Source organism: Manis javanica, chromosome 15 (assembly GCF_040802235.1).
Source record: "Manis javanica isolate MJ-LG chromosome 15, MJ_LKY, whole genome shotgun sequence".
NCBI classification, from domain to species: domain Eukaryota; kingdom Metazoa; phylum Chordata; class Mammalia; order Pholidota; family Manidae; genus Manis; species Manis javanica.
Window position 1 is genome coordinate 67,845,432 of NC_133170.1, and position 26,692 is coordinate 67,872,123.

The 26,692-nt window shown below is 53.7% G+C and overlaps 2 protein-coding genes across 6 annotated transcripts in view; one reads left to right on the plus strand and one right to left on the minus strand.

Moving 5' to 3' along the window:
* The first annotated feature begins 9,801 nt into the window (after positions 1–9,801).
* On the plus strand, positions 9,802–20,010 carry RHOF (ras homolog family member F, filopodia associated). The gene is made up of 5 exons (XM_017649352.3): positions 9,802–10,008; positions 10,295–10,382; positions 18,354–18,463; positions 18,552–18,686; positions 19,629–20,010. Exons 1-5 carry the CDS (start codon positions 9,883–9,885, stop codon positions 19,791–19,793), a joined length of 624 nt encoding a protein of 207 aa, XP_017504841.1. The 5' UTR covers positions 9,802–9,882; the 3' UTR covers positions 19,794–20,010.
* A 2,142-nt stretch (positions 20,011–22,152) lies between these two features.
* Positions 22,153–26,692, minus strand: part of TMEM120B (transmembrane protein 120B) — a 34,945-nt gene continuing 30,405 nt past the window's right edge. For 2 of the 5 annotated variants that reach the window (XM_017649351.3, XM_017649349.3), the window contains 6 exons: positions 26,601–26,666; positions 26,035–26,096; positions 24,721–24,813; positions 23,727–23,791; positions 23,306–23,374; positions 22,153–22,823 (listed from right to left, as the gene is read on the minus strand). In XM_017649351.3, the coding sequence (XP_017504840.2) occupies positions 22,710–22,823; positions 23,306–23,374; positions 23,727–23,791; positions 24,721–24,813; positions 26,035–26,096; positions 26,601–26,666 (469 nt within the window). In that variant the 3' untranslated portion in view covers positions 22,153–22,709. Of the gene's footprint in view, positions 22,824–23,305; positions 23,375–23,726; positions 23,792–24,720; positions 24,814–26,034; positions 26,097–26,600; positions 26,667–26,692 lie in introns of those variants that run through there. The other 3 variants (XM_017649350.3, XR_005060206.2, XR_005060205.2) reach the window with 3 other exon arrangements.

A 26,692-nucleotide genomic window follows, 5' to 3' on the forward strand; every position in this document is an offset into this window, starting at 1 on the left:
GGCCGACTCGAGACGAGTTGCCATCGAGGTTTCTTCGCTCCGGCTTCCTCTTCTGCCCCGCGACCCCCTCCCCCCGGGAGCGGAGCTGGGAGGGGGAACCAGGATTTTAACCAAATTAGCAATCACATTCCCGGCAGGATGCAGCCCTCGCCTGGACCTGGATGATAGAAGCTTTTTGCTCTTGTTTTTATTTTTGGAAAGGAGTGCCCAGTAATTGTCCTAGACACATGCTTCTCCCGCACACCCCCCTTCCTCCTCCAGCCAGCAGCGGAGGAGAGTGTCCCCCTTTTTTGCATTTATCTTTTCCTTCCCCTTTCTTTATTAAAGGTCCGGGAGTGGCGGCGACCAATCAGCGTGCGGCTTCCATTTTGTAAGTTCAACTCCGAGGCTCCTGGGCTTTGCGAGGATGCATTTGCAGCCCCTCTACCTGTCCAGTCGGGCGCCCGAGGAGAGAAAACCGCCTCGCTGGGGCTTCGTGGTGGTGTATTTCATATTGGGGCTCTTTTCGGGGTTTGTAATTTGGCCGTGGGTAGGTAATTGGCTGGAGCGGGGCGGCAGGGCGCGGCAGCCAATCAGCGCACGGCTTCTATAGGCCTTGAGTTATTAGACGCTGATCTCAAAACATCCTTCATCAGACACCAAGGAGAGGCCAACAGATGAGGGGAGCCATTTTTCTGCAATGGAATTAAATGGCCAAGTGGGTTCTTCTTTGTTGCAAATGGGGAATGTTTTTCCTTTGACTCCACCATCCAGTTCAGGACGCCTCAGTGTTGTGTTTAACATTTGCCAACAGGCTAAAGGACTCACAATTGGAAGAATGAAGAAGACTTTTTAAAAAGATCTGGATATTTCCTTATGACTTGGAATCCATCTTTGTCTTGTATAACTAGGTCATAGCACACCATTAATGTCAGCAGTTAACAATTTTGAATTCCAAAAAACCTAAGTAAATGACATATTTAATTTTTTTTCCTCTTTTTTTCTTGGGTTGATGGTGGGGGGAGCTTGGAGCTGTCTTAATCTGTATTCTCTTGACTGAACAATAAATTTTATAGTTTCCTCTATTAAACACTTAAATCTGACCATTTTATTAACTCCTCTCTTTGTAACAAGGTAACGTTTTAAATGTATAGTTTTAAGACTAGCGAAATGGCAGTAACAAAAAATGTTAAGCATTTGTTGACGCTTTTAAGTTTTTAAAAACGTTGTAAGTACCCAATCCATTCTGTCCTTAACGCAGTGTAGTTTTCATGTTGATGTTGCTGAGATGTCCTTAATTTTCTGAGCCTTCATCTGCATGTATGTCTGTCGCTCTTGTCTAAGCCAGTTAAGATGCTTTTAGACGATTTTGCTTTTATAAAGCTATGGTTTTAGGTTTAAGCTTTTGAAAATGTTTACAGCAATAAATGTTAGCTTTCTTCCCCGTAACATGCACACTTTCTTTGAAAATCGATCTACTTAAAGAACAGCTCTGTTTTTCTCGTCTTATAGAAGGGTGGGTGAGGGAAAGGAAGACCTCTTTGTGTAAAGACAAAAGCCGTCACAGGAAACTAGATTAAAACTGGAAAACAAGTCCTAGCTGGTTCGAGCCAAACACTAACGTTAACTCGTGGGTATTTTCTATGGTGGTTGGGATGGCCGTGCGTGTTTTGCCTTTTGTTTGATTTGACTGTATTTTCGCCTTTTGTCTCTTAATTACGATCACACCATTACTATATCCAGAGCAGTAAACAGTACTCAGCGAAGCTTCGCCTCTTGCCAACCCAACCCTGGAAAGTTTGCAGAAGTGGAAGGAGCAGAAAATGCCTTAAGAGTGTAACTTACAAAAAGGTACCACCACCAAAAAAAGACACCACCATTGGCCCAAAATGTTCCCAACTAAACAACCCCCCAAAAAGATGTTTTTAACAATAACACCTCCAAAATCTCCACCCAGCTTGATCTTCCAGACTCCATGGCACCGCGCTGAGCGGGGTAAGTAAAAAAAAAAAAAGTGTATTTTGCCCCTTCGAGGAAATATTTTTTCGAGCAGGCCAAGAGCTGCAAATGTTTGGGAGCTGAGGGGAGGTTTCTGGAGTTTTGTTTGGCAGCTGTTTCGGGGAGGGCTGGGGGAGCACGGAGGGCTCTTCAGACCCTTTTGCCCCTTCTTCCCCTGAGGCGAGGTCTCCCCAGCGACCTGGGGCATCCCTGGGGCCGCCTGCGCGCGTCCCCCTTTCTTTTCTAGGTTTGTGCTTTGGTGGGGGGAAGAAGAAAGTAAACTGTTCTGGAGATGTGGGGCTCAGAAGAAGAGGAAACCCTACCGCCTGGCCTCGGGTTTCTTTCCCTTTTTACTGTGGGGGCTTGCACTCCGAAGCCGGCTTTTTGGGGCTCCCGGGCGCGCCTGCGCTTCCTGAGCAAAAAAGGACAAAGGCCGGCGTCCATGTTGCCATCATGACGCAGCATCTCTCCCGCCTGCAGCCCCAGCGCTGCCTGTTCTCCCAGCCGCGCTCGCTCCTCCCTCGCAAAAACACGAGTTTTATTTTCAGGTTCAGAGCAGAGCCGCCGTCCGGGCCGGGGGTCGGGGCGAAGGCGAGGCGGGGTCCGGTTCTCGGGCGGGCCGGACTGCGGCGGCTAATGGCGGCCGCTCTCCTCCTCCTCCCGCCCTCCTTCCCCGGTTGTCGTTGGGAGCCCGGAGCAGGCGGTGGCTCGGCCGGGCTGCGCCCCGAGAGCCAGCACGGCGCAGCGCCCCGCGATGAGGGGTGGTCGCGGAGGCAGTTTCTGGGGCCGCGGGCCCGGGAGCTTCGCGCGCTGTCTCCCGCGCCTTTGCCTCCACCGGGCCAGGCGGCCAGACGGGCGCCATTTCGCGCGCCGCCCGCGGCTCGGGCGGTGGCGGCTGCCGCTCGCCGGGCGGGAGGAGGGAGGAGGGAGGCGGTGGCGGCCGGGGGGAGGGGAGGCCGGCGTGTCGCCGCCCGCGGTCAGGCTTCCACCCGCGTGGACGCCCCTGGCTGGGGAGGCCTCGACGGTGAGCTCGGGTTCCGAAGCCGCCTCGGGCTCCGCGCCCGACTCGGGGGGCCCCCGCAGGCACGAGGCGGCCTCGCCCGTTTGCTGGGACGCGGGTGCTTTTCCGTCTCCCTCCCGCTCGGGAGCCTGTGGCCAAGGGCCACGGGGCCGATCAGGGCCCCGACTCCTCCGGAGCCCGCGGAAGCCTCCTCGGCTGCCCGGACTGACCCTGGGCCTCGGCGCCCATATTTGGCTCCCAAGCGCTCTTTGAGAGACGAGCGCAAGGGGCGGAGGGGCCCTTTGTTTCCACTTTGGGTGTGAGGCCTTCACGGAGGCCACCGACTCCCAGTTTGGCCGTCCGGGTCACACCATCCAACCCGGCGCTCCAGAGGCTGCGGCGGGCGGGGGCGGGAGGTCGAGGTGTTGGGGCCGCCTGGGAAGGCTGCGTAGGCCTTTCCCGGGATCCCCAGACGCAGAGGGCTCTGGGCTAAGCCCTCAGCTCTCCGTCCCTTCCTTGGGGAGGGGATGCGGTCGGGGCGAGCCTTTGGAAATGCAGATGAGTCGCCTCCTGCCGCTTTTCGCCTGGGCTGAACCTTAGTGACTCAGCCACCCCCTCCTACCCGTTCCAGAATGAGGGCCACCTTGGCAGGTGAGAAGCGGGGGCGACATTTGTAAGGTTTCCCCTACCCTCAAGGAGAGCCTGTCCAGTTTGTAGCCAACGCCCCTAACAACCCCTCCGACTCGCCCCCCCAACCACAGGCTCTTGGCCGGAGAAGGGGCAACGGCCCGGTACCCCCAGAGTGGACCGTCCTCCCTTGGACAGCAGGAGCAGGTCTAGCTTGACTCTGACAATCCGCCCACTAAGGTAGGTGTGGGCCCTTTACCAGGCTGCGAGGGAGATTTGGGGGGCTTTGGCCTGGAGCCCAGGGAGGGCGGGCACCCCAAACCCGCTAGGCTGGTTCTGCAGCCCCTCCCCCACGCAGATGTGTGGGGTTGTGTGTGTGAAATCGGCCGCCTGCTGGGCCTGCTTGGTCCATCCGTCCCTGCCTGTCAGCTTCTGTTGTCAACAGAGTTTGGGGCGTGCAGTTCTCTGCCGTATTTAGCAGCATAGAAGAGGCTGCACTTGCAAGTATTTCCCAGTTGTGTGCTTTGTGGTGGGGGGAGGGCACTGGATGCCTCTTCAGAAAGGCACAGTCAGCTGCTAGGAAGCCCCGCCCTGCTCTGGCCCTCCCTTCCGGCCCCCAGCGGGGGCATGTGGGGTGACTGCGTGAGCGGCCCCTTCCCCTCTGGTGTCTGGCTGCTAGGGAGGTGAAGAACAGAAGCTGGGCCAGCTTCCTGAGAAAGAGGTTTCTTGATTCTTCTCCCACTTCCAGGGAATTCCTGCAGTTTTCTCACCTCCCCCAAAGAACCCTGTTTCTAGTCAGAATTTAAAACCTGGCTACCCATTTACCTGCTATAAACTTGCATAAGCTGCACGGTCTCTGAACTCGTTTCCCCATCTGTACGATGAGTCTAGGTCAGTGATTCTCAGCCCTGAGTCTACACCCATATCACGGGGGTTGGGGTTGGGTCTGGTCCTTGTCCTTGTTTCTTATTGAGTATGTAGGGGTCTGAGAACTTGAAATTTCCAACAAGTTCACAGGTGAAGCTGATGCTGTCATCTGGGGACACATTTTGAGAATCTTTGGGCTGGGTAACACCTAGGGTGTAGTTAGGAAGACCAAGCTCATGGGCTTGAATCCTGGAGGTCAGTGCTTGGCACACACTTCTGCCCCGTCGTGATGACAAATCTCTTACTCCCCTAACACAAGTTGACTGCGCACAGTTTCCCATCCTCTCTGTCTCCAGGAAGCTCCACGGGTGGAGATGGTTGTGACCCTTGATCTCTGACCCCTCCCCCATGTGATAGCTAGTTTGTGATTACTTTGATGAACCATTTGGGTCTAGGTGCCACAGATCGAGGCAGCCTCCCCCGTTGGGGCCAAGGTCTGGCTTCTGTGTTGGATCTGCCATGCCCACTTTTACCCCACTGAGGGCTAGACTGAGGTTTGGGGGCCCCATAGGGCTTACCTAGAGATTTTGTTGAGGCATCTTAGTGCTTAATCAAGGGACGCTCTAAGGCTGCTGTGGGTTTGAGTCTTAGCTGTGCTGGCGACCTTAGGCTAGTTTCCTGTGTAATGGTGGCAGGGTGGTGGCAGGATTAAGTGTGATTAAAGGGCTGCCTCCTGTTCAGGCTTCTCTCTATTTGGCCTTCATTTCCACGTGGCTGCCGGTAGTGGGGGCAGGGCTATCTTGGAGCTCCTCCCTCCAGTCCACCCCCACCCACCCCCCAAGCACGTGGCAAAGCTTCAGGGCAAAAGGGAAGACTGGTTTTCTGTAGGCTGCAAGCCAGCACCAGTTTTTCCTCCTGTGCAGTTTGAGTCAGATGGTGGCCTGCCCCCAGCTCCACGGACTGTTCCCAGGATCAGGTCATGATCTGGGGGGAGGGGAGGACACACACACGGCAGCCCAGAGTAGAAGTGACACACCCAAGGTCATGAGGCAGCCACCAGTGGCCAGGACAGGGTTCCAGGTGTCTTGACTTCCATCCCAGCGGCACTGTCCATGGCACCCCCCTCACCCCAGCTGTCTGGGTTATTTTGGGCTCCCTCCCATGCCAGCTGTCTGCTGGCATCACTGCCTGGCAGCTGTGGAAGCTGGTTGAAAGTAGCTGGCATGGTGCTGTTGGCCACCATACCTGGGCCTTCTGAGGCTCTTCCAAGTCCCAGATAAGCTGGGGTTGGTCCATTTTGTCGTTCTCCGGGGAGAAGGGGATGCACCCCACTGCACGGGGCACCACACTTCCCCCAACCTGGGGTGGGGGAAGGGATGGGGAAAAGCACTGTGTAAAATTTGCTGAGGCCCACATTAGTATCCTGTGAGCCTCTTACCTCCTTCCACACTGCCCCCAAACCACCTGAGGTTTAAATTACACTCAGCCACTGGTGTCCTCACCTGACAGTTCTGCCCCTGAGGGTTCTGGGGAGGCAGTTCTCCCCAGGTCCTGAATTCCCTTGGATAGAGTCCTGGGGGGGTCTCTGGGCTAGGGGTCTTTATCTCCTTTGGGCATTGGATAGTGAAATAATTTATATCTTCCCCTCCCTGCATCCTGGAGGGTTACAGCCAGTTTCTCCACTCAGCCCTCAGACCAATTAGGGAGCAATAAGGTGCTAAACTGTGGTCTGGGTGTGATTCTTAGAAGGGAGAAGTGTCTCCTCCCCGCTACCATTTCTCTTTCTCCCTTTTCCTACCTCTTTGTCACCAACCCCAACCCCCTGGGGCAGGGAGCGGCAAGCCAGCCCTCTCCTGAGCTGCTGATACCCCCGCCCAGAGGGTGGCCCCGCCCCGCCCCGCCCCTGGTCGTGCAGGGATCTGGGGGCGGGGCCGCTCCTGGCGCTGCTGTGAGGGCTGCCTGGAGAGGGCCACGCCAGCGGAAGGGAGGCCCTGGGCGCTAGGAGGTGGCTGGACCTGCTTTACTACTGGACGCCAGGGTCCCGCCTCTTCCGGCCCATCGTGGAACATGACTTTTGGCCCCTCTGGGTGTTGACCCAGTCTCTGCTGTGGAGAGAAGCACCCTTCTGTCTTGGCCACTGTCTGTGTCCAGTGCTGGCTGTGGATGTCAGCAAGTTCCCACCCCTCTGGGAGGCCAGACCTCCCCATGTGAACCAAGAGGAAGAAGTTGGTTGATGATCATTTGAGCTGTTTTCTAAGTCTGGCCTTGTGAGGGGAGCATTTTTGTACTTGATCAGTGGACCCCCACCCCCAAAGTGCTGAGGGGTGACTTGGGGAAAGTCCTTGACTTCTGAGGCTACTCTTGACCATCTCTCATCTCTAGGACCTCACAGAACAGGAAGGCTCTGTTTCACCTGGAGTGGATGATATTTCAGGTGCGTAGTTACCTCTCAAAGTATTCTGAAGCACTGGGAAAGTAGAAGCCATTAGAATTGTTACTAACTTCCCACAGTGACCTGTGCTGGCCAGACTTTGCTTAACAAAACAGAAGTGAATCTGGCCCCCCTACTTATCTCCTGTGCTCAGTTGGCATCACTGTGGCACAGGCCAAATGCACTCACCTCACAAATGCCACCTGGTCAGCTCCCCTAAGCTTCTGTGTTCAACAGCTCTTTGGCAAGAACCAATTTGCCCTCCTAAATCTCTCTAGGAATTCCCAGTGAATAGGAAGCAAATTACATGGGTCCTCAGAACATCTCCCAGGTAAGGGAGCAGGTATCCCTGGGTGTGTTGGCATGCCCAGCTCCTCAGCTGGCCTGCCCTGGCCCAGCTGCTTCTGAGGAGGCTCAGAGCAGCTGGCCTGGCTCCTAGGTATTTTTATGTATAGATCCATCCTGGATCCAACACCACCACTGGAATTGGGTCCAAATCAAACACATTCTAGGCTCAGTGGGGCTAGGGTTCTGCCAGCCTCTTGGCCAGGCAGGGGTGGGTGGATGGGCTGAGGCCAGTGTCAGCTGGTCTTCCTGGACCTCGGAATGCTGAGAAGACTCACTTTTCCTTTTCCTCTCCCTCAGTTTTATGTAAGTCCTTTGTTCTGTCTTAAGTCAAAATTGCAACCCCATTTCTCAGATGGAGTAAGTGGAAACTGAGGTCTGAAGATTTTGAGGAAAATCAGGAGCCCTCCTGTGGGCTCGTGCAGCTAAGTTGGATTCAGGTGACACAGTTTGCTCAGAATGGGGTGGCCCTCCTACAGGAAGGAATTCTCCCCAGGTCCCTCCCAGATGAGGTAGCTTCCCTCTCTGAGCTTCAGGGTCCCTATTTGAGGTCAGGCCTGGGGCTGGCTGCAAAGGTAAGTGGCCCCCTGCCTCACTCAAAAGTCCCCTTCTGCCCTCTCTCCTTGGGAATAGTCCCTCCATCCTGGCTTGGCTTCTCTCCCCTGCTGTAGTCCTGGGGAGCCTTACTACTGACATGTCGCTAGACCAAGTGCCCTCTTTCCCCAGGTTGCACCAGCCAGTCACAGCTCCTCCCTAGTTACAGGAGAGACCTTGAGGGCCTAGTTTTGGCTGGCTCCCTAATGCCAACACCCCACTTGAGCCTGGCAGCCAGGCTGTCCCTGATCTAACTCCGGGTACCTTGACAACCGCGTGAAGCCTCACTTATTCTCTAGCCACTTCAGAACCTCTGTCCAGGCTGGGTACCCATCCTCCTTCCATTGGCCCACCCTCCCAACACTGCCAGTTGGTACATGCCACAGAGCTCAACCTTGCCCGAACCCCACAGATCTAAACTGTTCACATCTTCAAACTCTGGACTTTCTCCAAGACTCAGCTTCTTATAGGCAGGAACACAATTGCCTCTCAATAAATTTGTGTTGCAAAAAAAGGAATGGCTGTAAATTTTTCCAGGGGTGTTTGGGTTCTGCCGGGCAACAAGGTTGGGCTTCAATTGGCGAACCCTGCTGCCCTCTGGTGGTTAGGCCCTGCCTTACATTCGCTGCAAAACGACCCCACATTTATGGTACTGCCCCGTTGGCAATTTCCTCCCTGAAGTAAATTTACTGATCTTTCCTGGGAACTTGAAAATTGGGAAACTTCGGAGTACGGTGGGATCAAAAAAAATTCTGAGTCACACCATTCCCTCTCTGAGGGAACTACCAGAAGTTCTACCCCCGCTTAAACTACCTGACTTTCTCACTTGGCCATGCCCCACTGCATGGCTGCTGCACACCGTCTCCAGGGGTCCCCTGCCACTCCTGACCATTAACCTGGGTCCTGCAAAGAAGCCCAGGGTCGCAAGAAAAGAAGGGATGGAGGGCAGGGTTGGTCTCGGCCAGCTGCCACACAGTACTTGTTCATAGTGAGTGCTCAAGTAGCCGTTGTGACCAGGGACTGGGGGAACTGATGAAAATCCGTGGGATGAAGGATATGTGGCTGCTGGCCAGAGAACACAAATTTCGGCTTGCGGGTAAGGGTTATCAGTGTCCAAAATGGAGGGAGGGGCCCAGCTGATCCCCTTAGATCTACTCAAGCCTACCCAGTCTGTTCCCCGACGGTATCTTGGGCTCAAGCCTCCGGCTCCCGCTATAAAGAGACTCCCGCCCAAGTGGTTTGGGGAAACACCCCCGGAAAGGGTATTCGGGACCGCCCACCTGCTCCCCAAGCCGCTTGCGCTTAGGTAGTTGTCCGGCAGAGGGCGCCAGACAGCCACCTTGCGCCCCTAGGGAGAAGGAGGGGTAGGTGGGCGGAACCGCTGTTTTCCACCCGCAACCTGCACCTGCATGGGCGCTCGGAGGGCCAGACCAGGAGGGCAGACACGACTCTCGTTCCAGCATCCTCGTTGGCACCACCAACCTACCTGTTGTAGTAAACCAGGTCAGAGATGGACTTGCCCAGACAGCTGGGGCAGAGCAAAGCTGCAGGCTTTCCCCAGAGCTTGGGAGCAAGGCTCCTGGAACCCTGGTGCTGGTACAGCCTGCCAATCAAAGTGTCCCTGTCCGATGGGGGAGGCCGAGCCGGCCAATCAGAGGGTCCCTGCCAGAAGGCGGAGCCTGCCAATCGGGGTACCAGGCAAGGAGCCACGGAAATTATCTGATCTTGGGGGTCGGGGGCGCGCTCTAACGCTCCAGGGAAGGGTGAGATATGTGCTTGCGGCTGAGCACTGTGTTTCTCGGTTGCCTCAGTTTCCCTGAGAATGAGAGGTAACGCCCTGAGCCAAGACCCTATCAGGAAGGAAACTGAGGGTGGGAGGTGGGCCGGGTGGCTGCCTGGCGGAGGCGGTGGCGGCGGCTGCTGGAAGGGACTGGACCTCTCCTAGCTCCACCCCCCCGAGTCCGCCCCCTTCCCCGCCCCGGAGCTCTCAGCCCCAGCGCTCTGCCCGGCGCGCCGTAGTCAGTGCTGCGGGCTCCGGGCCATGAACACCCTTGGGGCCCCTGGCCCGGGCCCGGGTAGGAAGGAACTTAAGATCGTGGTCGTGGGCGACGGCGGCTGCGGCAAGACTTCACTGCTCATGGTGTACAGCCAGGGATCATTCCCCGAGGTGAGGCCCGCTGGGGGTATGAAGGGAGTCAGGCTGGGGTGGGGGACGGACTTGGGACCACTGGGGGCTAGGGACGGCCCTACACCTGCGACCGCAGCCTGGACTTCGGCTCCCCGGCATCCTGCGCCCAGAGGCAGCCGTCACCCCAGGGAGCCCCCGGGGGAATTCCCGAGCCCAGCGGAATGTGGGGGCTGAACCTGATGGGATCAAAGTGGAAGGAGAATTCAGGTGGGTCCTGGGCCCCCGCCGCAGCCCTTAAGAACCAACCCGACCCCTTCTTCGACAGCACTACGCTCCATCCGTGTTCGAGAAGTACTCGGCCAGCGTGACCGTGGGCAGCAAGGAGGTGACCCTGAACCTGTATGACACCGCCGGTGAGTGCGCCTGCGCGCCGAGAGTTCCTGGGGTCCGCCTGAAGGATTCCCCCGCCTGGCATCCCCACCCCCGCACGGCAACCTCTGCGGGGTCCTGCCATCTTATTCCTGGGGGCCTCGGAGGGGCGCTGGCTGGGTGACCCTGGGAGCTTAGAGTGTCTCATTTGCCCAATGTAAACGAGGGTATTTGGGTGAGCTGAGCTCCTGGACACCCTCTGAGACCTGACATGCTAAGAACACACAGCTTCGTTCCTCTCCTGCGGTTCTAGAAAGACGTGGGCTGTGCTTCTGTTTCCCATAGTCCCAGGCTTTCGTGTCTTACACGCTGTGGTGTCAAGATTCTGTAGGCTGCAGATTTGAATCCCCTGATGCTAGGATTCCATGGGCTGTGTTTCTGAGTCCTTCGGTTCTAGAATGTACTATAGATAGAGCCTGTGACCCCAGGATTCCATGGGGGACAATCCTGAGGCTCCAGGGTCCTGTGGATGGAAGTTCTGAGTCCACCCTTCTGGGATTCCACCAGCTACAGTGCATGGGTCTGGAATTCAGTGGTCTACAGTTTTGAGCCCATGTTTCGGGATTCTGTGGCTACAATTCCTTGTCTTCCTGGTTCCCTGGGAAGAAACCAGGCGCTAAAGAAGGAAAAAAGGTCTAGGGAATGTAGGTCCAAAATAAGGTTCTCTCTGCCACCTGTAGCATCTAATGCAAGTGGATTTATGCTAATGCATCAGAGTCAGCAGAGTCCCTGCTGTTGGGGGATAGATGGGAAGGAGTATAGTCAGTGGAAGGATTGTAACTCTCGTTGGAGGGGGGCCTGCCTGCAGGAGCTTCCATCCTGCTCTGCCCCCCCCACCCAGCTGAATCAACATTGGGGAGCAAAGGTTAGGATCCCTAGCTGGAGCCTCACCCATCCTCCATGACTCAGTGTTCAGTGACCTGCGTGGAACCATGTCATCAGGAGCCCCTTTCCCTGCAGCCAAGCCTTGTGTGTATCACACACACACACTCTCTCTCTCTCTCTCTCTCTCTCTCTCTCTCTCTCTCTCTCTCTCTCTCTCTCTCTCTCTCTCTCTAAGGCTGCCAGGAGCATCTCTCATTCCACCCCAGAGAGAATCAGAAAATGGGCTGCCCAGCACCCCCTCCTGCCTTCTTGACTTAGGCAGGCTTTGCTGATACCTGCCACAGTGGCCTCTGAGGACCCTCTTGTTGGATTAGGGCCCCCCAGGGCCACCCCCAGAACAAGGCCATGCCTCCAGCCCCATGAACTGGGAAAGCCATGGACTTCTAAGAGATTCCCAAGGGTATGGCCCCAAGAGCAGTAAAACTGTGTTGTGTGCTACCCAGGACCCAGGGAAGGGCAGGTTCTGAACCACATTGTGGGCAGAGTGCTGGTAGGGCAGGAACAGTCAGGAGGCTGTTTTGCTCTCTCCTCCTTCCTTTGTCCTCAGAGCCTCTCCTGTAGATCTCAGGTTCACTGTCCAGGACAGCCTCCCCACTCAGACCCGGCATAGGGACCACTGTCTGGCCTCACCCAGAGAAAGCTGCTCAAAGAACATCCGTGTCAAAGACAATCAGCATCAGAGCAGATTGTCTTGCGGAGACTCTGGAAAGCTTCTACTCAGTGAAAGGAAGGGTTTACAGTGAGCTGCCATGGGTGGGATGGAGGGGTGCCATGCCAGCATCACCAGGAGCATGCAATCATTGGGGCAGTGATGATCCCACCCACCATTTCCTACCCCCTACTTTGATGCCAGCTTCCCTGGCTGTGTCCTCAGGGACACCCAGGCCTCAGTTTCCTCATTTGTAATCAGGTCTAAAACAGTTGTGAGGATTAAGTCAGATCCCAGCACTCAGCACAGGAAAGGGCTTGCTAAGTGTTGTCGTTATGATTTTTTTAATCTCCAGTCATTCAAGCACAAGACTGTTCTTCTGAACACGTGGCCTGCTAGGGCGTGGTGCAGGCCCCTACCTACAAGGGAAAGAGGACTCTCCTAGCTGCAGAACAGCAGAGCTGGGGTTTGAACCTCCCAGGGGTGCCCCAGTGGGAGTAGAATGGCCCCACAGTCAGCAGGATGGCCCAAGGGGGGACACTCAGTGAGGAAGAAACATGGCTGCACCCTCAAGGGTGCCCCACTGTCAGGAGGAGTGTGACAGACTAGGTTGTTCCTCTTCCATACACCAGTGCCCAGCACAGTGCTTGGCCTAGAGAGAGGCTTGTGGAATGAATGAAAAATAAATCTGGATACAGAGATGCCCCTGGAAGAGGGCCAGGGTGAAAAAGGTGATGAGATTCGTCCCCACCACCTACGGGTGTTCAGATATCAGCAGAAAGTGGTGGAAAAAACAGCCGGGTGACCAACTAAAAAAAGACAGACTAAGAGGATGAGGGGAGCTGCCCAGCTGGAGATGAGTCTGGTAAAGGTTGTTGTAGAAAGTTCTAGAACCTGATGGCCTAGACCCTGGGGGAAAGGGGTAGAAGGTAGCATCTTTCCAACCAACCACTGGTGACCAGAGCAGTGAGACAAGGGTGGACCCTGGAGGCTGACTCTCTGGGACCTTGGCCACAGGAGTCCGTGTGGGAGGTCAGTCAGGCTGCTTATCTCCATCCTGTGGAAGCAGCTGCAGACACTGCAGGGATGGGAGGGTGAAGGGAGCGGTGAAGGGCTTTGGTGCTCAAAGGTGATGGGGGGCGGGGGCCATGAGCACCCATTGCCCTAGCAGCCTCCCAGCCCTGGCAGCTCAGGCAGGAAGCTGTGGTGAGGGCTGACGTTTCCTGGGCAGAGGGGAGGCAGCTGAGGTGGGATGTTAAGACACCAACTAGAGACAGAGCTATCTGGGCCTGGGGTGGGGTGCAGGGTTGGGTGTCACAGGAGGGAGTGGAGGGTGGGGGGTGCCAGAGAGGAGGGTGGCTGTGGTCCCTGCCCCAGCCTAAGAAGTGAGCAGTAGGAAATGAAGCAAAGGAGTTGCTAAGACAAGGATCAGGGAAGAGATGGGTGGCCAGGAGCCCTGGAGGCTGTGGGTCAGTCAGATCATGGGCTCAGCTCCGGCTGAGCTGTCTCAAACCCCTGTCTCGGGAGGGTACGCAGGTGGGCAGACCCCAATAGCACCACTAAAAATGGGTTCTGCTTCTGGCAGCTTCCTCTTCTCATGCTGCCTGCACCCCTCCCCTGAGCAACACCCTTGCCGGAGCTGGGAACCACCTGCCCTGTGTGTGTCCTCCAGCAGATTTGGAGACCACTGTAGCCTGATGACACTCTCTGTCCTCAACCCAGCTCTGGGCCTTAGTGACCCCAGGAAAGATGACCGCCACCCCAGACTGCCTGCTGTAGCAAAGCTTCTTCCCACAAAGTAAATACTCTCAGGCGAAGCAAGAGCCTCACTTCCTCCTAGCCGCAAAACACCGTCAACTTCAGGAAGATGGGTGGCTTCAAGGGGAGCCATGGCCCAGATGTCCTTTCCTGGCCAGAAACAAATGCATCCTTTCACACATGACTCTGGGGCTTTTTTACCTCTCAAGCCCATTTGCAGAGGCTAGAGTAGGACCCCTGAGAGCCTCCAGGAAGTCACCTGACTTGGCCCCTTTAAGCCTTCGCAGTAGGTAAATGTTAGTAAATAGTAAATGTGGATAAATGGAGGGTAACAGCATCACCTTGTGGCTAGGAGGCCCCCTAAAACTTGTTGGTCCAAAGATCAGGGGTTAGAAACCCCCACCCTGGCCCCAGGCCCTTGCAAGTTTCTATTTCAATGGTAACCATAGTAGCAGTTCCTCACCTTTGTCCAGCATTGCTCAGCCGACAAGTCCTTTACCTTCAGTATCAGGGGCAGGGTTATCACCCCCTTTTCCAGATAAGGAAACTGAGGCCCAGAGAGGGAAGGTGCCAAGGTCATGGAGCATGAGTCTGAGGGGAGCCTGGCTCTCCTGACTCACAGGGGAGAGGTGTCTAGGACACTGCACCCTCCCAAGGAGACTGCAAGAAGTCCATTACCTGCAGGCCTGGTCCCCACATGGAAGCCTGCACTGAATCCTGGGGAAAGTTGACACAGGCACAATCAAGAAGGCAACCTGGAGGAAGAGATTGGCTGCTTATCTCCTCCTAGAGTCAGTCTCTGTGTCTGCCTGCCTGTGTTGGCAGCCTTGTCCTCTCCTAGTCAGAGCGGGGGCTTACAGGGCAAGGACCACTCCCTACCCTCTGGGGTGGCCTGAGAGAGGCATCCCAATAGCCCTGCCTCTGTTACTCTGACATTTACAGAGAGCTTCCCCTTAGCTTTGTGACCTTGGGCAAGTCACTTCCCCTCTGTGCTTCAATTTCTGCATCTGTAAAATGGGGATAACAATGGCCCTACCTTATAGGCTGGGGAAAAGATGAGTAACAATGAGTCAGTGAGGTAAAGGACTTTGAATGGGACCTGGCATATAATGGGTGAGCACTGTTGATAGATACTGTTAATACTAACCATTTTTATTATTATTGTCATCAAGGCTCACTTGCTTCTCACACATCCATTTCACAGATGAGGAAACTGAGGTCCAGAGATTAATTCCCAATTGGGAAGGCTGGGGAAGGCTTCCTGGGAGGATTGGCACTTATAGAGTGGCTTGGCAGGCAGCTGACCTTGAAGGTGGGACTGAGTTGATGCTCTAGTTCACAGGAAGCCTGTCTATGACCTTGAAAAGGGCCCTCCTCAGCCACGTGGGCACCTAAAAGGAAGAACTTTCCCTGCCCAGCCCAACCTCCCAGGGTGCCTGCTTAAATTAACCCAGGTGATGGAAATGAAATGCCCTTGAGAATGCTGGAGGCCATGGAGATTGTCATTATACTTACATTCATCAAGCACTTACCCAGCAGGGTCATACGTCCTCATGTGGGAGACCAAATTACCCAGAAAAATCCTAGAAGAAAAGCACAGCCACAGTTGGTCATGAAACAGACTGCAAAGGAGGCTGCTGTTTCAGAGCAGTCAGGAAAGTTCTCTCGGAGGAGGTGACATTTCTGCAGACACCTGAGGAAAGGAGGGAGTGAGCCATGTCGGTGTCTGAGAAGAGCCTTCTAGAAGAGGCAACAGCAAAGATGGAGGCCCCAAGGGGGAGCAAGAGAGGTCTGACTTCCTCTTTCAACCTGCTGCAGCCTGACTTCCGCTGAAATCATCCCAAGCCGGAATTGCTAAACCCAGTGGCACATCTCAGGCCTCGTCCCTGCTGCATCTGAACAACTTCAAGATAACACCCAGCCAGTAGTGACTAGACACCTACCAGGAGCAAGGAATTATTTTTAAGGACAGACGTGATTCCTCTCCTTGGGGTGCTAACAGTCCATGGGAGACAGGCAAGAACCAAAGAATCCTGAGTCCAGACAGCAGACAAGCAGGGCGGGCTTCTCTTGATGAGGGACAGCCTCTCAGAAATCACTGGGCTAGAGGCGGTGTTGGGACACTATGGGCCCTGTACCTCTACTTGTCCACTCCTGCCATATTTCTTAAAGGGAATGAGGATATATGTTATGCTGGAATTATGAGCCACATCATTGCATTGTAGAGGCCCAGACCTATTTTTGCACAATACAAAGCAGAACACAGCATTGTGGAGGCTCAGCAGAAGGAACACTCAGCTTGGAATTGGGTTAACTGGGTTGAGTCCTGGCTCAGTCCCTGATTCAGTGACTACAGGCCAGTCACTTCATTTCCCTGAAACTCATATAAATGGGAGTATTCTTCATAAGTTTCCTGACTAGCACATCAGGTGATGGGTATAAAGATTTTTTAATCATTCATAGGCAAAAGCACTATAAAAAGTGTAAAACATATAAGAGGGTATTAAGTAGTAGAGAGAAGGCAATTATCCTGAAAAAGGCAATCATATGCATAGTCAGTCTGAATGTTCAAAATAAAAATGCTAGGAAGAAAATGGGGAAAAGATAAGGGAAAGGCATTCCAGGTATGGGCAACAGCAAATACAAAGGCTCTGAAGCCTAAGTTCTTGGTGGGTGTGAGAAACAGCAAGGAGGCCACCCTGGCTGGACCAGTGAGTGAGGGGGTGTGGAGGGAGGGAGATGAGGTCAGGGCCCTTAGGGGCCAGCTCATATGGACAACTGGGAGATGTTTAGATTTTATACGGAGGGTAAGAAGGAGCCATTGAAGGTGTTTCAGTTGAGGGGAGAGAGGCAGGATTTTACTTGTGTTTTAAGATCCATCTGCCAGGTAGAGAATGGATTCAGTGAGGGGCAGCAGCAGACCAGGGCAGAGGTGACAGGAGAGACTGATGGTGGCTTGGATAAGGATGCTGTTCAATAGGACTTACTGCAATGATGGAACTGTTCTGCATCTGTGCTGCCCATTAGAGAAGCCACTACCCTGGCGTGGCATTCAATCACTTGGAATGCAGCTATTGCAATGGAGAACCTGAATTTTTGATGTTAATTAGTTTAAATAACCACACTGGGCTAATGGCTACCCTATCGGACAGCACCGGTCTAGAAAGGCATGGACAGGGGTCTGGAGTGGGGACAGTTTGGGGAAATGCTTGGAAAAAGGGGAGATGGGCTAGAATAGCATGCCAGGCTGGTTACCTTCCCACTGTCTTACATCATTTCTTCAGCTTTGTGGAGATGAGAGCAGGAAGGTCTTAGCGTGCTGAACCCTGACTACCTTTCACCCCTTCTCCAGTGTTGTGGGGAATTTGGCTGAAAGACAGCATGGCCAATCCTTCTGGCCCAGCCATGGTCATAACTGTGGATGCCATTCACTGCATACCAGTGGGGTTCCAGTGGGAAGGGAGAGGGTGGCCATCCCATCATCAGTGAGGGGCTCAGAACAAGACGTAGCTTGTCCATGCTCAGCGGAGAGACCAACTTATCCTGAGAGGCCTTTGGCAAGGAGGGACTAGAGTGGAGAGCAGGCTGGTGCCACCCAGGCACCGTCATGCTAGAGGGAGGGGTGGGGCAGGAGGTAGGTTCCTGGGTCTCCTGTTTGGATTCTGAGCTTATGAAAGAAAGGTCACTGGGCCTTTGCAGAGGTTTTGGGGGATTTGCCAATGAGCCTGCAAGCCTCTTAGTTCTCTGTGGGAGAACTGTGGGAGTTTTTCAGAAATACCGGGACATGATGACAGCACAGCATATAACCCCCGGCCTGCTCCTGGACAGGGAAAAAAACTACTGCAGGACATTATTGGTGAAATCTGCATATGGCCTGTGGATTTGGTTTCTTGAGTTTGACAAACGTACTGGGGTGAGAGTGTTCTTGTTCTTAGGAAATCAATGCCGAACTATCCCTGTTTAAAGAAGCCAAGTGTCTGCAATTACCTCATGTAGTTTAGAAATGTTACATACAGATAAAGCAGGTGGGACAAAATGTAAATAGTTCATCAGAGTATGTGAGTTCTTTTTTTTGAAATTTTTCTGTAAGCTTGAAATTGTCAATATAAAAAATTACTAAAAATTTTAAGAAAACCCTCCATTGCACAAGCCCAGCCTTGGGTTCTAGTTCACTTGGTGCTGGGGAGGGGCTGAATACCAGGCATGTTCATTTCCTCCAGGTGAGACTGATGGACAGCAGGGCTGACAGCTGCTGTGTGGGGTCCCCCTCCCTGCAGCCAGCACTCTCCAGCATTACCTGCCGTGACTTGGGCCTGCCCAGCCTGACTGGTCTGAATCTTTGGGAGAGACGAGGGATCTGGCTTCAGAGTTCTCACTTTCAGCCTGAGCACCAGGGCGAGGACAGAGGGTGGCGGTAATTATCATGGCATAATCGCTATCCATTTTTCCAGCACTTGCCTTGTAATAATGCCTAGTTCTGAGCACTGCATGGGTTTTATCTCTTGTACTCTTTGCTGCCATCCGGGCCTGGTCTGCCACTTGTTTTACAGATGAGGAAACAGGTCTAGAGACACAGGGTCACCAATGCCTTGCCCATCTGGGCCCATGCAGGGGACTCAGGTGAACAAGGAAGTGGTGAGCCCCACCTGCTCTCTGGTTTCAGGGCAGGAAGATTATGACCGGCTGCGGCCCCTGTCCTACCAGAACACCCACCTCGTGCTCATCTGCTATGATGTCATGAACCCCACCAGCTACGACAACGTCCTCATCAAGGTGAGACCTGTCCCCCCAGTCTGCCTGCCTCTGGGGACAGGGCCACAGATCTGGCCCTAGCCCTGATGGCCACTGTCTTTCTTTACAGTGGTTCCCTGAGGTCACCCATTTCTGCCGTGGGATCCCCATGGTGCTCATTGGTTGTAAGACAGACTTGAGGAAGGACAAGGAGCAGCTGCGAAAACTCCGGGCAGCCCAGATGGAGCCCATCACTTACTTGCAGGTCAGACAGGGGCCCCTCTCTCCCCTCAACCCCACCACCAGGAGCCCAGGTTTCTGGGCATAGCCATGGCCAAAAAATCTCCCAGGTCTTTGGGTTCTACAACTGGGGTGCCTTAGTGGCCTTTCGGGGAGCAGAAGTAAGCAGGATTCTAAAAATACTAATTTTAAAGCATTAATATTGATGGCCTGCTTACCTGAGCACTTTACATTAGTTAACCTCATTTAATCCTTGTAATCCTGAGGCTGGCATGGGTAGCAGCCCCCATCTCACAGGGACGAAACGGAGACCCAGGACAGTTAACTAACTCGCCCAGGCTCACACAGCTAACCTGAAGCGGGGGTCCCGTCCCAGGCCCTCCAGCTTGAGTCTGGGCCTGAACCACCATCCCATCCTGCCTGCCCGAGGGGACTGCCTTGTTTGAAGGCAGGCTTTCCATACCCAACGAATCATGGGCAACACCAAATCTGGTAGCTTTCTGGGTGAGGCAAGGGGAGAACAAAAGAAACACAAAGGAAAACTAATAAAGTTTAATCAAAAGGAATAAGCATTAGTAAGTTTTAGAAATAAAGGTATATTTTACTCTAACAGCAAACTCAGTTGCTTAAATTGTGCTTTTGAGACGATACGGGAGAGGCCTGTAGGAAGCCCTTTTGCCTTGAGGCCCTGGCATCCACAACAAATCAGCCCAGATATCCGGATTCAGCCTCCCTGCTGAGGCTGGGGGTTAGCGGGGAGGCTGGGGCGGGAGCTTCCTACAGGAGCTGCAGCCCATGGGCCCCAGCAGACAGGCCCTCCTGCCTCAGGCCACACAGGTGGGGGCTGGCCTGGGATATGGAGAGAGGCCTCACAGCTCAGCCTGAGCCCCTAAATCCGCCAGGGGGCGTCAGGAAGCGCCCCAAACTCCAGGCCCCTCATCTAATGCCAGCCCCTCCCCCCACCCAGGGTCAGAGTGCCTGCGAACAGATCCGAGCTGCCCTCTACCTGGAATGTTCTGCCAAGTTTCGGGAGAATGTAGAGGACATCTTCCGAGAGGCTGCCAAGGTTGCCCTCAGCGCTCTGAAGAAAACGCAGCGGCAGAAACACCACCGGCTGTGCCTGCTGCTCTGACCCTTTGGGCAGGGCACACAACCCTCCCAGCAAGACTGACAGGGCCCAGGTCCCCAGGCCCAGACTGCTCCCCAGGGCACTTGGAGTTGGTCTCTCCAGTGCCTGGTGGCTGGAGCCTATGGCTAGACTCTTAAGAACATTCTGGAACTCTCTCCTTTCCCGGCTGGGGCTCCAACCATGAACTTGCCTCTGATATATCACTGGAGTTGTGGCTTGTGTGGTGGGGGGTGAGGGGGTCTGGACTCAGTCCCTCTGTAACCTGAAACCAGCACTGGTCCCAGGACTCAGGCATGCCCTCTCCACAATCTCCACCAGACATGTACGACCTTCTTTGCACATCCTGTGGCTCCTCAAAGCCTACACTTGAAATGAAGAACTCCATCTGGTACGTGGGTCAATGTAGATTTGGCCCCCCAAGCCTGCTGCTCCCACATCACCCTCCCTGGGCTCCCAAGATAGGCGAGGCTGCATCCTCCAGCTTCTTCCTTACCCCAGGAACTCTGGGGTCAGTCACAACGGGACCCAGGCCTATCAGAAGAACACAGGCAACAGCCCCGGACATGAGGGCCAGGGCCAGCCCCCACCACCCTGACTCTGCCACACACAGAAGACTTCAGGGTCAACCTTGAGCTTGGTTGCCATCTTTCCAGAGCTGGATGCATGTGACCAAAGGGGAGAAGAAACTCTCAAAATGTGAAAAGTATACCCAGGACCACCCATCCCAACCCCTGCTTGGGGGTCTCCTCACCTGCAAGGCCCTACTGCCAGGAACTCAAGGTGAAAAGGGGTATCAGCTCTGAGTGATCATGGGCAAACCAGCTCTATCTTTACACTGTTTCCCTATCTGCAAAAGGACATCATTGGCTCATCTAAATAGCCATCAGCCTCCATCTGCCCAGTTCAGCCTCCACTTCACCAAGATGAGGAATTCTGGAGCTGAGACCACCCTGGCCTCCTGCTAGAACAAACCCGATCAATCCCCAGTTGCAGATTTATGAACCTCTTTCTGAAATGCCTAGAGTTGGGGGTCCACAAGTTTTTAAACAAGTGCCCCAGATGACTCGAATACCCAAGAGATTGGGAGCTGCTTGGTTCCTAAGTAAGCCTAGGAGTCAGCTTTACCTAAAAATGGGATAATGGCTTCAAGTGGCTCCTGTCCTGCCCGGTATCTCCTGCCTCAGCCCCCTTACCCAGTGCTGCGGCCACACTAAGCCTGAGCCTCTGTGAAGTCCACTGCTAGGGAACAAGGCTTCTGAAATCCACACCACTGCATCAGGGCTCCCTAAGACCCTGCCATGTCCTGGGGAGTCAACAGAGCATTTGGTCCAAGGCCTCATGGACAAATGATGATCTAGGATGCAGAGGTCAGCAAACTACAGTTTGTGGGCCAAATCTGGCCACTGCCTGTTTTTGTAAATGAAGTTTTACTGGGACACAGCCATGCCCATTCATTCATGCATTTGCTTTTGCCCTACAACTGCAGACTGGAATAGTTGTGACAGAACCCATCTGACCCTCAAAACCTAAAATATTTACCACCTGGCCCTTTACAGAGTAAGTTTGTTGACTCCTGGTCTAGGGCAAACCCAAATGCCTAAAGAGCCATGTAGAAGACCCAAAGGAGTGAAGCTGGGAAGGTATAAAAGGGGGTGGTGGTGCCTGTAGCAAAACACGCACCCGACTCCAGGCAGGCAGGCAGCTCAGCCCAGCTGAGGCTGCCCAGTGGGAATGTCAACAGATCTTTCTAGAGAAAGTAGAAATCTGGATTTTTATGTGGCATTATACTGGGGTAGGAGTTGATATTTAAAAAATGTAACTCATTATAAAAATGTGATCCCCTTTGAGCACCAAAGCATGACTGGACACCAGCTGTGAGCTCTGGTGAAAAGGGATCTGTAGGCAAGTAGTTAAGGGCACCTGAGGCCCATGTGTGGGAGAAGGGGCAGAACATTCCACCAAACCTGTTGGCGTGTAACCCTCCCCACAATGACACAATCTACACCAAGTGACCAGCACACCTGCCTGAGCCTGCTCATACTCTTCCCCCCACATTCCAGCACCTCTGGCCAGGAGGGGGTGACCTCCATGATGGCTTAAGTCCCAGCCAGTGCTGAAGATCTTGGTCCCACTCCCTGAGTATTCTCTGCAAGAATTCGGGAAGGGGTGGAGGTCAGGAAGCAAACTTTCAGGTGTCAAAAACGCCTTCAGACAACCCAAATGCAGCAGAGGCTGGGGTGCCCTCTGGTGGTGACCACCAGTCAGAAACCACTCCGGCCTCAGGGAGGTAGAGCCACCTTGCTAAGGTGGCCAGCAGGCGGGAGACTACAGAACCACAAAGAGCAGAGGCACAGACAGACAATAGTTCTCTGAGAACTTAAATATCCCCAGGGCAGAAGCTCGGAGACGGGAGACGGTGAGGCTTACAGCAGAAGGTGGGCTGGGGAAAGAGGCTCCACAGGATGCTGAGGGATTTCCTTCCACCCCCACCTAGGTCTCAGTAAGTAGCAGGTCAGCATAACTCCAACCCCAGTGAAGCACATCCAAGCCCCAACCAGAGGGGCTCAAATGACAGAAGCAGGCAGAGAGGGGCTCCCTGAGGCTTTAGGCCCACCCACCAGGAAGACTAACCCAGTCTTGGCCGAGAGGGCACAGGGGGAAGGCAGGGTGCTAGGGAAGTCCAGAGGACCCCATATTAAATATTGTCATAAATAGGGAGGCTGGGGCAGGCTAACACTGCAAGGACAGTCTGGGGTCACATTCCTTTTGTCCAACAGGTCCCAGCGATGCCCCTGGGCCCTGAGGTGGCTGCTCTCACTGGCCTCTGACCCGAGGTGTTGGGAGGAAACAGGCAGCAAAGGTGCTGGCTGGAATTCCCCTGCAGTCTCAAGGGCTCGAGGGGTGCACGAGTCCCAGGGCTCACGGCTTCTTCGCCTTGTTTCTGTTCTTCTGGAGTTTGGTGTGCACGACTTTGAGTGTGGTCAGGAAATTGCCGAGGAAGAGGACGAGGAATGTGAGCGCCAGCACGAACACCTGGGTGGGATGTGCAGAACACAAGAGTGCCCAGGGCAGGAGGTGGGCAGAGAGAAGGGAAGGCTGTGCCAGCCGGGCTTAGCTCTCTGCTGAGTCACCCACCCTAGCCCAGGGCCTCAGCACCCCCAAAATTCCAGGGCTCAGCCATCAGAAAACAGATTTGGGTCAACTGGGTGAAGGGCATGAGTCCACAGGGTCAGGCAGGGTTCTGGCGGGGGCTCCTCCCTCCACCCTGCAGAGCATTTCATGGAGCAAAACCTCCCTGGGATTCTCAGAGGGGGTTCCCTGGTCTCCCAAATTTCCTCCCACAAGCTCCCAGCCCCAGCAGAGGGAGCTTTGGACAGCAGAGCCCCATGGTGGGGGTAAAGGGTGGCTGAACAAATAATTTTTCCCAAGCCCACCCAGCCTTCACCGGAACCCCAGGACCCTCCCCCACCCCCCCACCACACACAGTCGCATATGCATGCACACACACCCCATACCTGCCATTCTCTGCATTCCTCATGGCTGGAAAGCTCAAACAACGTGAGAGCATTGTAGAGCTGCCAGAACTGGAGAGAAGGAAGGCAGGCACCGGTTACTCCACCTGATCCCCCCAGGGACCCACGTAAGAAAAACCCATGGAGAGGACCAGGTCCCCAGCTTCTGGTATTAACTGCCCTAAGACACTGACAACCCTCAAAACGAAATTGGCATCCTAGGCCAGAGTAGCCTGGGGTTGGGCACGCTGATGCTGAGGGCCAGTTCTGGGTTCTGCCTTAGGCATCCCAGACCCCTGGGGCTGTTCTAGCACTAGGACCCTGTGGAGCCCAGCTCAGGGACGGCTGGTGAGTGAGGAAGAAGACCTGTTCGAGGGGGGTTAGCCCAGAGCAGATGAGACCCACAAACTCCAGGAGGACTCACGTGGCCACAGAACAGGAAAGGCAGGAGGAAGGTGAGGCCCCGCCACATCCAGGACTGGAATCCTTCTGTGGAGAGGAAGGAAGAAGTGAAGGGCCCATGTGAAGGATTTGGCTGCCTCACCAAACACCCACTTCCCAGCCATTCCAGTCGCCCCAAGATCAGCCAGACACAAACAAAAACAGGGCAGGGGCGCAGCTTTCACCTCTCGTAGGTGGATGAATGCTCAGTATGAAAATAACCCAGAGAATACGCAGAACACCTGTCATCAGGCCTGAATGCTCTCACACATCACGTCACCAGGAACTACAGTGGGCTTGGCAACGCTCAAGGAATACTCATGTGTGAAGCACAATGTTTCTAAATAATTTATTTAATTTGTGTGGGCGTTTGCATTTTATAATGAACTTAAATATTTTTTAGCAGAAATATAGATGATATACATTTAATGGACTTTTGCATTCATCATTTCAATCAAGTCTTGACAAAGTAGAGCCTACTTTGCAGAGTAATTTGATGAAAATCACTATCTCAAGAGCTGGCAGTTTATAAAAAACAGTTTCCCCTGAAAGCTTAGAGAGGTCTTCAAGCTTTTCTGAATAGGTACCCACCCACCCCTATGAATTAAAAAAATAATAATGATAAGCACACATTCCCAATGTATATACATATATATATTTATGTTTGATATTACACATAAATTTCATAAGCACAGAAACACTAGGCTAACATTATGTACAAGACACAGACAAAAATAGACTTTTTAAAAGGATAAGAAAGAAGCCAGCACTGAGGGCCTGGCACACAGCTGGCCTCAGCTTGTCAGCTGAAATAGAATCCATGATGAATTATGAAAAGCAACTCAGGCTTTGTGCATGGCAGGTCTTGTTATGTTCTTACTGGCATGTGCTCCCAGTGTGGGGAGTTGGGGCAGGGTGTTGGGGGAGCAGGGAGGGGCCAGTACTGTCCCTCCACCTGCCCAGGCTGGGCTACTCACCCACCGTGAGGTCCAGATGATTCCTCTCCCCCAGGGCCCGCAGCCGGTAAAGGCAGCCCCTCTGGTAATAATACTGCAGGAACTGGACACAGCCTGCAGGAAGAACACAGGGTTTGTCTCAGGGCCTGGGGGATTGGGCAACAGGCCTGTGGCAGGCAAGGGGGTACCAGGGTACATAACACCCCAACACACACACACACACACACCAGGGTACATAACACCCCAACACACACACACACACACACACACCCCAACACACACACACACACACACACACCAGGGTACATAACACCCCAACACACACACACACAACACCCCAACACACACACACACACAACACCCCAACACACACAACACCCCAACACACACACACACACACACACACCCTCTTAGATTATCTGAGGACCCAACTAAGCCCTAACCAGACTAAAACCTTGTAGAGCTTTCCTAGGCATGCAGTAGGCACTCAACAGATGCTTGCTGGAATGGCAGCACCACCTGGGAGCTGTGTGTCATGCCAAGACAGCAAGAGACAGTTCTATACAATGGGATATTTGGTAGTCACTCAAAACGAGAAGGTAGAATTCTGGGTATTGATGTGGAATAATACCCATAATTATTAAAAGAAAAAAAGGTTATAAGCAAAGCTTGTATGTACACAGGGATACTGTATTTACAGATTATACATATTTATGAATAAAAATGTTTGAAAGGACATAGATCTGTTGTTTTCACTCTGTTTTATATATTTGTATTTGTTTGCAAGCAAGGTTTTATTTAAAAATTAAAAATTGCATTTTTTAATAGCACAGTATGTACACAGTATAAAATTCAAAGGGAGCAAACAGGTACTTGGTGGAAAACAGCTCTCTCTGTGCCCAGTCAGCCAAGCAATTCCTTTGCAGAGGTGAGCCCTGGAACCAACTGCATATAAATCCAGAACTATTCTTAAATGAGCAAAAGAACATATATTTCCATTTTGAAGGTAGCAAAATAGTGCCCCCAACAACACTCAGTACCCTAAGGTTGCAAGTTCTGATCTGGGGAAGGAAAGGGTGGTGACAGAGGCTCCTGGTGGTAGGGGTGGGTCAGGCCATCCTCTCTGAGAGCTGGGGGCTGGGTGGTAGGATGGAGTTGCTCTGGGGGAGAGACAGCCATGTTCTGGATTTCTGGGACCCTCCTCTGCCCCAGGCTGGCCAGGGATCTCCCCTGTCTCCCTTCCTCACACCACTCCCAAGAGGTGACAGGGGCCTGTATCAGTGAATAGCCACAGGAAACTGTGCCTCCTCCCCTGAATTCAGGCAACATACTCACTCTGAAATATGGAAAATGCTAAAAACTGATCACGAAACTTCTGGTAAATTAGTCCATTGGGCCTGAAGAGAAGTGGGGACAGCAAAGGTGAGGCACGCTATGAAATCAGACATTGACACCCACCCACCTCCAGCTAAGAGAGAAGAAAAGCTTTTACCTAGTTAAACCCAGGTCCCCAACTTCTGTCCTTTATCACCAGTGCCCCCGGGGTTGGATTAGGTTCTATGTTACAGAACCATGGCAGCCCAGGTAGTCATTGTGAAGCCTAGGTTCCTGCTGACTCCTCCTCCCTCCATCTAAGTCTCCTTTGCTGCCGCAGCCTCATCCCTGTGCTGGTTCCTATCCAGCCTTGCTCCCTGTCACCTCTGCTCCAGCCAGTAAGCCAACTAGACATTCCCTAGAGAACTGCCCAGATGGCTTGGGGTTCCCTGTGGTCTGGTTTATGCTCATGTTTTCCTGCATGGCCCAAGGCCCTGGAAAGCGCCCCCATCCAGACCCCTCGCCCACTGACAACTCCCCATTCACCCCCCTGGGGAGGGTGAGCAGAGGTAGTAGGAGCCACTCACCAGGTCAGCATCACTCCAGAAAGGAACGTGGACACGTAGTGGTGAGAAACCCACCAGCCTTTAATTCTTGGAGAGAAGAGAAGGAAAGGTGC

Bases quoted from the DNA above. Each gene is read 5' to 3' on its own strand.
- RHOF (XM_017649352.3), top strand. From the start codon at position 9,883: ATGAACACCCTTGGGGCCCCTGGCCCGGGCCCGGGTAGGAAGGAACTT. The intron at 18,464-18,551 runs GTGAGACCTGTC...CTTTCTTTACAG, and splicing joins ACGACAACGTCCTCATCAAG to TGGTTCCCTGAGGTCACCCA. The intron at 18,687-19,628 runs GTCAGACAGGGG...CCCCCCACCCAG, and splicing joins AGCCCATCACTTACTTGCAG to GGTCAGAGTGCCTGCGAACA.